Genomic DNA, 12240 nt, shown 5'->3' on the forward strand with positions numbered 1-12240 from the left:
CATAAAATGCGTTATCACTTTAAGATCTGAGTTCATAGTATAGGGTTCCTGTAGGTTGTGTTTTTTTCTTTGCTGTAATTTTTAAATATTAATATGTGACAAAAGACGGTGTTAAGATGTCACACAAGACGAGTGGGTCTAGGTCTAAATATGGAAGCCTGCCAAAGCAGGATCACGCCCTAAAGTCAGCCACGCCTACCTGTGCGTGCGTGTGACGTCCATGGTGTGTTTACCATGGTGTTTATTTTGTGTTTAAAAATGATCTTAAACTCGCAACCTACTTTTTCACATTTCTTAATTTAAATTGACACATTTCTTAAATCTCTTGGGTTAATTAAAAACAAGAAAAGTGACAGATTCTTGAAATATTATGTTTTTTTATATTATTAGATTAATTTGAACTAATCTAAGATTAATTTATTGTCATTTCTTGTCACCGATCTGTATAGGTTACTAATAATAACAACTTATTTTGCAACCATATTTAGATAAAAAACAAAACTCTTTTAATGTCTCATGATTTCAGTACAATACAGTCCCTCTTGCAGCTGAACATGTCACACAAATGTGATTTATTTCTTATATTAAATATGCTTAATGTATAAAGTCTGTTATAGTATATAGTTATATATCAATACAAATACACCACATAAAGTGCATTTAAATTTCATTAAAATGCAGCTCTTATCACAGTTTAAAAATCAAACTAAAATTACAAAAAACTGTTAAAGTTTCTCAGTAGATTCTGATATCCGTGGAATAACATGGTCCCCTATGGATAAGATGGAGATCGCAGTGGAGTTCCTTGCTGATTGGTGAGCCAAGTAAACACCAAAAGTCACCTTAGAACAAGAGCAGAGGAGAAAAGAGAAGTAATGTGATTTTCATATATTAGACATGTCATTTCTTGTAAAAGCAATCAAAAGCAGAAAATAAGAATGAGAAGTTTTGTTTTTACAGACTTTTCCACTTCTGCATTCAGAAAGAGACCTAAGGGGTTCCTGGGTCCTAGTGGCAGATTTTTGATCAACTCCAATCATCTGACAACGGCCACATCTCCCCATCACCTTAAACAATGCATAAAGAAGAGACCTGAACATCTGTTTGATTTCTTGCCAATTATGTGTCCATTAATATATATTTTTACCAACCTGAAACTGGGTGCCTCCTACTGTCAAGTGAGACCAGTCGTCTTCTGCAAACGGCTCCTGTCCTGAGATGACCAGATTCGCCCTGAAACGCGGAATGAGCTGCTCCATGTCGCTCCACGTTCCTTCATTCTCACTATCGTGCCTTTAACATGCCAAAGACAACAAAAACATCCTGAAATAATGAAGAAATTTACTTCATATATGCAGAGCACTACTGGCTAACGATTTAAACAGACAGACTGGCTATTTAAAAGTCAGCTATTAGCCATATAATAGACAATAACATTTGGGTAGCCTCAAATTGTCTGGTCATTTGTCGCTGTTCTAAGTGAATTGGACATTACTATACCTGTTGGCAATGTGCTCTTGTAGAAAAGACACACTGGCTTTGTTAATAAGCAGAAACTGTGCCTCATTCACCAGAGAGAGAGCAGTGGGACAACAGGCTGGATAGGGAGACATCAGGAAAAAAGTGACACAATTGTTGACAAGAGTAACTACAGAGTACAGAGATATATAATCAGATTTTTCATAGACTTTGTTACAATAGCTTGTAAAACAGAGCAGAGTTTGAGACATTGTTGAGGTCTCTTCTGAAACTAATTTCTAGGTTCTTATCTCTGAAGAAAAGTCAGAAAAGCAAGTCTCAGTTTTCTCTATTTAATCTAACTGATTTGCAAGAAACAATCAAGATCGATTTTTTTCTGCTTTCTAATGGGAAGAAATGTAAAAGAAATAACTATAAATTGCTTTCTGACTTCCATGATTTAAAAATGCTGAATTCTGAATGCAAGCACAAGTAATAGATCTGAAAGTGAATGCCGTTTACTGTAACGCTGTCTTTTCATAATATACTGAATCTAATGCCGGGAACACACTACACAATTTTTACTACACGGAAGTCATCGGATCTCTGTTCTTCTCACACTACATGACTGTGCTGTTGTGTGCACATTGCACGGCGGATCGGCAACGGGTTCACACATTACATTACTCTAGAACAGTCAGTTTAACCTTCATCAATACCACTAACACTTAGTTTACCTATACACATGTACACAGACACACATGCATACAACACACATACTCAGATTAAGCTGTAACACCTGGGCTTAATGCAATAATGGACTATGTGCAATATTGACTCACACCCACCCCATGGGTAAGACGTGTCTAATGGGGCTCATGCAAAAATAGAGTCTGGGCACCAATGACCTCTGTGCAGTGGCTTTTTGTGTTTTATTTGTTGTATATTTCTAGAGCATTTATTTATTTATTAATATTAAGGGTTAAATGTATTTTAATGTAAAATAAAATTTCACACTGCAGGACACGACATCTGCGCTTCTCTCAGATCGCGGCTTTGATCATACATAAACTGCATGAGAGTGAAAATCAGGCCTAAAATCGTGTGCAGCCGGCATAAATATTCATACAGATAATATTCCTTTGAGGGATTAAATTTAAACTACAATATTAAGGATTTCAGGATTTTGTAGCATAAAAAAAACAAACAAATCCAAATGCAAATGTTGTATTTTACATTTCCCTCGTCCAAATTTCATATCACGCAGGAATTCCGGTCTCTGCCTTATAAGACGGCAAGGTTTTCCCAGAAACTCAGTAAGCCAGGCTGAAACTTCCTCCCCACAATCCACTGTCTGAACCCTACACCAAAGACAGATTCATATTAAGCTACAACAAGATTCATAATAAGCTGCAGAATTAAGCTAAAATATGAAACAGTTTATACATTTTAAACTCAACAAATGTCTAAATGCATACTGTAATGATATAAAATAATAGGGCTTAATGACATTTTTTCGGTGGGCATGTGTTTTATCTTCATACCTGTCACCGCAAACTTTGCTTTGGGACGTTCTTAGCTCTGAATTCTCTAGACTGGTCTCCAAGGGTACAGCGACCGCTTCCATGCCTGAGACGAGAGAGAATGCATTAGTTTAGCTTATCATTGAACACATTAAAATACATTACTAAAGAATATATTATTAATGATTTGGGTATGTAGTAACATTTAAACTAATAATTTGATACAATGCATATATTGTGTACTGTACATACTGTTCTTATATTTAAGAAATACCTGCATGTAATCAGAGCTGTAAGTAATTTCTGTAATTACATCTATTATTAAACTGTTGACTCTTCCCTTACCCCTTAACCCACCCTTAAACCTATCCATACCACTAAACCTGTCCATAACATCCGCGCGGGTATAGCAGAATCTTGCAATACAACATTGTGGTTAAAAACATCTAATTTAAAGTGTGACCATAATTTAAACTTTGACCTTAAAATGACAGACATGACATTACAGAATAAAAACTAAATATAAATAAAAATTAAAATATGGTTTTATAGTGTCTTTTGGCACATACAAAGAAATAACATGGTACCATCTGGTATTATCATTGCACTATGGCACTTTCATAGTACTTGAAAAGGCACTGTAAAAGGTGTAATTTATTCCCATTATCTCATGAGATGCTGGTAGTTATTGTTTTTTAAAACGCTGTAGTGATGTTCTTTGTATTACATTACTAGGGAAATGCAAGTGTCTGACCTGAGACCTGCAGCTGCAGTGTGTTGGAGGCCAGACAGATGATAGGTCGGATGAGACACAGTTTTGGCTCCCGTTTCTGGCTCAGACAAACCCCATTCTCATTCACAACCATCCACAAACGGTCATACAACAAACCCTGTGGTCCCAGTGGCCACTCTGTCACCTGTTAGGTCAATCACAACAACTGAGTACTTGCCATGAAAACTGATTTCATAACATTACCATGCTTTTCACTGTCAACATAGAAAGATAAAATAAAAAAACATATTTCTGTACCTCAAATGATGCACATGATTTGACAGGGTAGATGAAGAGGTTGGTTAGAGTGTGGCTAATGCCATTGTTCTTTCCCTCTTTTGACACAGTGCCTTCAGATGGTGTTGTTATTCTCTCAGGTGAAGGGGTGATAACTTGCTCAATCTCATGCCCTAGTTGACCATTAGTTATTGATGACAGGTGATCAGATGCTGATGACTCCATCGGTGCGGCTGTCTTCAACCTGGTTATTCTCTTTTGGTCCAGGATTAGTGGTTTGTTCACAAAACAATTGACAACAAACCGAAGAAAGTTCTGACAGTCCTCAAAACTGGACATATATCCAAAAGACACGCGGATGGATCCTGTGGGATGTCCGTCAACCAGATCAATGTTGTCGCCACAGACATGACCGGCCTTGAAAAGAACCATTCATTAACAATTACTTCAAACATATTATTATCATCATCCATCCATCCATCCATCCATCTATCTATCTGTATATCTATCCATCTCTCTGTCTGTCTGTCTGTCTGTCTGTCTGTCTATCTATCTATCTATCTATCTATCTATCTATCTATCTATCTATCTATGTCTGTCCTCGTCAATCCGTCTATCAATCTATCAATCTATCTATCTATCTATCTATCTATCTATGTCTGTCCTCTTCAATCCGTCTATCAATCAATCTATCTATCTATGCATCTATCTATGTCTGTCTGTCCTCTTCAATCTGTCTGTCTGTCTATCTATCTATCTATCTATCTATCTATCTATCTATCTATCTATCTATCTATCTATCTATCTATCTATCTATCTATCTATCTATCTATCTATCTATCCATCCATTCATCCATCCATCCATCCATTCATCCATCTGTCTGTCTATCTATCTGTTGGGTTCCATCTATCTATCCATCCATCCATCCATCCATCCATCCATCCATCCATCCATCCATCCATCTATCTATCCATCTATGTCTGTCCTCTTCAATCCGTCTATCAGTCAATCTATCTATCTATCTATCTATCTATCTATCTATCTATCTATCTATCTATCTATCTATCTATCTATCTATCTATCTATCTATCTATCTATCTATCTATCTATCTATCTCTAAGTCTATCCATCTATGTCTGTCTGTCTGTCCTCTTCAATCCGTCTATCTATCTATCTATCTATCTATCTATCTATCTATCTATCTATCTATCTATCTATCTATCTATCTATCTATCTATCCTTCTGTCCATCTATCCATTCATCCATCCATCCATCGGTCTATCTATCTGTTGGGTTCCATCTATCTATCTATCTATCTATCTATCTATCTATCTATCATTCTGTCCATCCATCCATCCATCCATCGGTCTATCTGTCTGTTAGGTTCTATCTATCTATCTCTGTCTGTCTGTCCTCTTCAATCCGTCTATCTATCTATCTATCTATCTATCTATCTATCTATCTATCTATCTATCTATCTATCTATCTATCTATCTATCTATCTATCTATCCTTCTGTCCATCTATCCATTCATCCATCCATCCATCGGTCTATCTATCTGTTGGGTTCCATCTATCTATCTATCTATCTATCTATCTATCTATCTATCATTCTGTCCATCCATCCATCCATCCATCGGTCTATCTGTCTGTTAGGTTCTATCTATCTATCTATCTATCTATCTATCTATCTATCTATCTATCTATCTATCTATCTATCTATCTATCTATCTATCATCTATCTATCTATCTATCTATCTATCTATCTATTTATCTATCTATCTATCTATCTATATCCATCTGTCCATCCATCCATCTATCCATCTATATTTGTCCATCCATCCATCCATCCATCCATCCATCTATCTATATTCGTCCATCCATCCATCCATCCATCCATCCATCCATCCATCTGTCTGTCTGTAAGATCTAATTGCCAAGCAAACATCAAAGTTTGTATTGGCAGACGTCCACTTACTTGTAAATTACTCTTCACATTTTGGTTGCTGATAGCCAGATAATGTTGGCAGGCTCCTGTGTTGCAGAAACAGCCAGTACGAATATGAATGTTGAAGAGACTGGCCATTTTGTCCACCTGGCAAAAAACAAAAACAAGCAAACATACAAAAAACAATAAGCAAAGACAAAGTCAATCTTTTCTAATTCTTATGGTTTAGATTTTTTTCATTATCTGCACAATTTGTATACCTTTATTTACAGGTTAATCCCGTAACACAACCCAAAAAACATTTGGCGATTCCTGACTGACCTGAGAATACCCTACTGTTTGTCCGTGACAGTCCAGTAGACTAAAGTTGAGAATTGCACCCTGTTCAGCAATATTCTGAAAGTCGCTATCACAGTGGATCTGTGCCACAGGTTTCCCATTGCTATGACACAGGCACGAGAGGATAATATAGGTGTAGCGAGCCAAACCAAATGTGTGAAGCTGAATGTTCATCATACTCCCTGAAAACCAAAAACATCCACTTTTAATGTAGGTCATCAGAATGAGAATCCTAAACCTGTAAACCATAAACTTATGAACCTGTAAGTTTCCGAAGCGTTTCAAAACCATGATGGAGAGAAATAATGTCAAGGAAGGAGATTGTGCCATCCTCAAACCTAATAAACACATTAAACAAATATTGTCAGCTACAGTATCATCAACTACGCTGCTTGCCAACAATCAGAGGTCAAATATCTCACCTGCTGACTTCATTTGGCTTTGGTACAAAATAGTTCTCTTCTACCAGATACGCTGCTGCTGTCCCTCCTCCAAAGTAACTTTTTCTCAAGACCTTAGCAGCCTCATTCCTCACCAGCAAGGCTCCGAGTCCAGTCGGGAAGCCGAACATTTTGTAGAAAGATATTGGCACAAAATCAGCGGGATACTGGCTTAGATCCAGAGGAGAGCAGCCTACAAAACAGGCAGCGTCGAGGAGAACAAACCATCGACCACGGTGCTCACACGCTGGATAGAGCCGTTGAGACTGAATTCCTTTCACGTAGCTGAGGGGATATTTTCTGCCTGAGAAGTTACTCTGGGCAGGATAACAGAAAAGATGAGGTGTAGAACACTCCTCCTCTCCATTTGTCTGAGTCTGGGGATTTTTCGCTCTTGCTTCCACTTGGTGAGGTAGAACAGGAATTGTGCCAACTCCCTGGAGTGCGGTCACACCGCGGATGCCCACCACAGAGGTGTGGTTGTCAGTGAGGAAGCAGAACTCACTTCCAGGCTCTTCTTTTGACACGGCCTTCCAGGGGAAAGTGTCCGCCACTAATTTGAGTGCCGCAGTACATCCTGAAGTGAAAATCACCGAGTACTCTTCAGGACATGTATTAAAATGTTCCAGTATCCTGCAGGCATTCAAAACAAAGAGCTATCACATATACATACTATATATATATATACATATATACACATATATAAAATGTTATCAAGATCTTAATAAAAGTATTAGCTGCTATAATACTTCTAAATATTACTAACGCTCAATTTGTCTCAATTCAGGCCAATTTCCCCTGTATGCATTTCCAATCCTATTTTTGTATTAGGTTTCCTTTTTATTCACCCTGTTTATATTTTGTTTACTTCATGCAGTGTTATTTTAGTATTATTTATATACTATTAATGCTATTTATTAATATTTGGAATTATATTTATTTTTTTCATTTATACTTTAATATTAGGTTAAGTCTTAGTATGTGCTTTTGTCATTTGTATTAGTTTTTTATTTTTAAATATTTCTATTTATCTTTAATTATAATTTAATTATCATTTTTATTTTAGTTTTAGCAATTATATATTATATATATGCACATTATTTTTTATATATACACACACACACACACACACTTTTCTCTTTCTCTCTTTTTGGGATATGCTCTAATGTTCTTTTTGAAAGAAAAATGAAAACAAACATTATTGTATTATATTGCTTTTGTATATGTTTTTAATAATAATAATAGTAATAATAATAATACATTTAAATGGTAAGTTAGTCTTCTATGTTATGACTGATGAAAATTTCAGAGGGTGCAAAAGGTCTTACCTGTATCTGATACTTTCCACAGTGTCGTGTGTTAGCCTACTGCTGGGATTATGACTGTGAGGATTGCCTGAGAAAGAAAAGAATCGATCAACAGCAAATTATTATTTTGATAATGATGTTATGTAATATTGAGTTGTAAATTCAACAATGCATTGTGCATATGATTGTTCATCAGTGTAAAGGAACTCACCATAAACATTCCTAGATATGTCCTCATAAAATTCTTTAATCTGAGATTCAGGAAATAGCGTGGTCCCTGCATGATCAAGGTATGTAACACCTTAAAAAAAAGAAGAAGAACATTTCAGCGTCCACTACTCAGCCTCTAGGTGCAATTCACAATCAGACCAACGGAGGGCGCTGCATTCTAACAGTCTAAAGACAACAACTAAAGGGAAAGTAAACAGTGCAGCACAGGCCCACGCTCTCAACAGCTGAACAAACTTAGTTATAGCTATAATGCAAAAATCGGTTATTTACTACTCAAACCTTATTGACATTGGTACATTTATAAACAGTGAGAGTAGGTAACAGCATCGCATGCCGTTACTGACATGTTACAGAAATGGGAAGGAGGTTTTAAGTACTTTTTATTATTATTATTTACCTTTAATCCGTTTAAATTCCCGATCTATCAGCTCTTGTTGATCAACGCCGTAACCATAATAGTGCCAGAAACTCTTAAAACTCTCAAATGTACACAAATCCTGGAAGTCCTGCATAGGCTGAGTTTCCATTTCCGTAAAGTCAGGAATACACAAGAGCTCCCTCTTTCGCGCACTTATGTATCACTCACCACACCATGTCCAATTGATAGAGGCGAGACCAAAGTCCAGCTGCATGTGACTGTTGACTTTTCTGCAGGACAAACAGTGGAGTTTCCTTTCTGAAGCATGTCTGATGGACTCACGTGCAGAGGGAACTTAACTCATCAGATATTAAGAAAAGAATCCCGATCACCAAGCAGACCTACAATTAACTGTAGCCTACAACATATTATTTGACACACTACAGTTCAAAATACTGGGGTCAGTAAGATTTTTAGTCAAAGAAATTAATACTTATATCAAATACGTCATTAGTAGGCTACTTCATCAAGGAATACTGAAACAAAATGTTAATGTTGCAAAAAAAAAAAAAAATTAAGCAGCACTATTTTCACCGTTGATAAGAAATTTTTCTTAAGCATCAAATCAGCATATTCAAGTGATTTCTGAAGTCTCATCATGTGACACTGAAGACTGGAGAAATGATGCTGAAAATTCAGCTTTACAATCTCCATTTCTCAAAATTCCTTGGTTTGTACTTCTTTCAAAAACATAAAAAACAACAACAACAACAACAACAACAACAAAAATTCTTACCAACCAAATTTGGATCAAAAACTACATTTCCCTTTTATGAACCATGGTCTCTGCATGTTTTTTTTTTATCATTATTATTACCATGGTAAATCTTGTGATCTGTTGTAACATAAATTTATTGTTATTTTTCTGTTTTTAGGCTTAAATTTTGGGATTTATGGATAGAGTGCAAAGGTATTGTAATTTTAGTACAACTTCAACTTATTTCAGTTAATGCAACATTTCTAATTTTGTTTAGTTGAAGTTTTATATCAGCTTTATTTAAATGAACAAAAATGTTTGTTAATAGTTTTAGTTTTGGTTTTACTTTTAGTTAAAGGGGACATGACATGACATGCCTCGATCTTTTGATATATAAGAGGTCTTTTTACCTGCATGTTTCATAGCTTAAAACGTCCTCCTTATAAAGAAAGCATTTATTTAATCAAGCACCAAAAATGGCTCGTTTTGATATTGCAGGATCTGTGATGTCACACAGGCAAATACATTTGCATATAACTGCCTCCAGAGCAAGACACACACACACACACACATCATGCATTGGCCCTGCCAATAGCATTCAGTTGCTTATTGGCTGATATTTGCCTACACTGGATTTAAAGCAAATAGAACCCATTATAATCACTGCCGCTGTCTACACTGGATACAGTATACAGTTGGAAACCACAGTGGATGGTTTAATTTAAGGGTGTCCCGGTTCGCGTCAGAGGATTATATGTTTGTTCGGAGCATTTTGTTTTGTAAACGAGGAGAGTTCGCTAAGAAACTTTAGTTGAAAGATGAAGCAGCCAACTGGATTGGATCTGACAGCAGCTTCATCAGAAACTGCAAGTAAATGATTTTATAATGCTTTGTCTGTAAATGACGGTTTTATATGGATGTTTTCAAAACACTTACTCGCGTGCAATAGCGAGTGGACGTTGATACTGTTTCCCATGTAATGACGTCAGCCAATCATAACAGTGGCCATTTACTGACAAGCCTCTAAGGAGCCACTTCGTTTAAAAACGTATATTTTCAGACAGATGGTCAGAATGAAGGATGAAAATGTATTTTTGTGCAAAAAAAAACCTTATTAACATTATATAATAAAGTCAAGGAACATATTAACATACTTAAAAAAAAAAAACAATGTCCTAATTCCTTTAATGATAACAACACTGTCATGTAACAGTTTTAGAACTTGATTTTACACTATTTATCAACACATATGCAGAGAGGGAATGGAGATCCACAGAGACCATTGTTCATTTCCATCCCAGACAGCAGGCAGTGATTAAATATGCCACTTCTGCTCCACTAATTCATTCACTTTGAAATTCTGCTGGCGAGCAGAGTGCATCTTTTTCTGTTAAAGGCCCACATTGTTTTCACAGGACTTTGGCCTCATTAGCAGGAGTAGATGCTTGGTGTGGGGGATGGGAATCCGGCCACAGAGACCTTGTGTCTTTCTGTCCATAATGATGTGACACAGTCAATTTGGAGATCCTTATGTTGATTGGGGGTGTCGGCTAAGCATTTTGGGCATATTCTTCTTTCTCTGTGTCCTTCAAATCTCATTGTCCATGCATATTGTCTTACCAAAATGGACAATGTATTTCAAGATGAGTCTCTTGGGACACACAATTAGACATTTCTGTCTTTTTCCTGTGAATATATTCCCTGACGAGGTCAGCTGTCTGTATTGCAGCTGTACCAAAGTATGGGAAACCTGTTGCCTTCCGTTCTTCTTGGGATTCCTTAATACTACCGGGACCATCCATTCTCGGGATGAAGGTGCTGTGGCATCAACTACGTAAGTATTAAGTACTGAAAGAGTCTCTGGGCTCACGTAGCCTGGTCTAAAGGCTTATCAGAGGCTAAGCCAGAGGGGGGAAAAAACAGTAAAGCTAGTCTCAGTCGACCAGAGGTACGGGCACAAGGCCATCTGTCCATTCTCTGAATACAACTGACAACAAAGGAGGGCAACTCCGAACTAAGGGAATCATACACACTCTGGATCCGCAAACGTTAACTCATCCTGGATTGACAGGGTAAGAAGAGCTGGTGAAGAGTGTAACTGGCATCTTCGCGCCGTCTCAACCTCCATCACTTTCAGGTCAGTTTGCTAACTTCAACCCAAAGCTGCTCATCACGCGCAGGGACTTCCAAAAGAAACAAATAGGCGTGTTAATGCTTTTCTGGCAACAACAGTGTTCTTGTACATCTTTGACTAAGGGAAAACTGTTGTTTACCTATATCTTTCATATACTTAATATATTTTGTCTATTTATACATATTATACGATATTCTATAGCCTAACGCTGAGTTGTTTTTCATATAATATAATATAACACTAATTATAAATGATTTTAATGTTAATAAATACAATCATAATTTTTCCAAAACATTTGGGCTGTAATATTACATATTATTGTTGTTGAATGGACATATTCATCGATAGATTTAGTTAAAGATGAGGGTTTTTTTTATACAATTTAGTGTCTGTTTACACTAAACTTTTTAATTTGTTTTAATCGTTAATTTACATAACAATGGGAGTTTGGGGGCCTGAAAATGCGAACTTTCGAAAAACGGGTTTCAAAGTGCAATTTTTTTTTAAATCAACAACGTTATCGTTTTCGTGTTTTTGTCGTTTTTGTGTAGCAATGTAAACAGGGATCGTTGTCATCTGTACGCAAAAACTCAAATGAAAAACGTGTCCGTTTTAGTACATTGTTGTCTTGTAAACGTTAGTTTGACGTTAAACGCGATGTACTGAATTTACGTTATTGTTTAATATAACATAAAACACTGTTCACAAACAACAAAGGCTTAGCCATTGGAATTAC

At 36.5% G+C, this 12240-nt stretch overlaps 1 protein-coding gene across 2 annotated transcripts; it reads right to left on the reverse strand.

The window, feature by feature from the left end:
* Nucleotides 1–486: 486 nt before the first annotated feature.
* Nucleotides 487–8857, reverse strand: mocos (molybdenum cofactor sulfurase). 2 transcript variants are annotated; one of them, XM_081350553.1, is made up of 15 exons: nucleotides 8653–8857; nucleotides 8236–8325; nucleotides 8046–8112; nucleotides 6700–7350; nucleotides 6539–6615; nucleotides 6260–6459; nucleotides 5969–6085; nucleotides 4012–4407; nucleotides 3736–3898; nucleotides 3003–3087; nucleotides 2695–2819; nucleotides 1501–1597; nucleotides 1152–1293; nucleotides 963–1067; nucleotides 487–842 (listed from the first exon to the last, which is right to left on the reverse strand). In XM_081350553.1, the coding sequence occupies exons 1-15, from the start codon at nucleotides 8780–8782 to the stop codon at nucleotides 726–728; spliced, it is 2562 nt and encodes an 853-aa protein (XP_081206679.1). In that variant the 5' UTR covers nucleotides 8783–8857; the 3' UTR covers nucleotides 487–725. The 2 variants fall into 2 exon arrangements, with proteins under 2 accessions (XP_081206679.1, XP_081206680.1); XM_081350554.1 differs by having other exon boundaries at nucleotides 595–842; nucleotides 959–1067.
* Between the last annotated feature and the right edge of the window lie 3383 nt (nucleotides 8858–12240).

This window comes from Scardinius erythrophthalmus, assembly GCF_964197995.2.
Source record: "Scardinius erythrophthalmus genome assembly, chromosome: 21".
NCBI lineage: Eukaryota > Metazoa > Chordata > Actinopteri > Cypriniformes > Leuciscidae > Scardinius > Scardinius erythrophthalmus.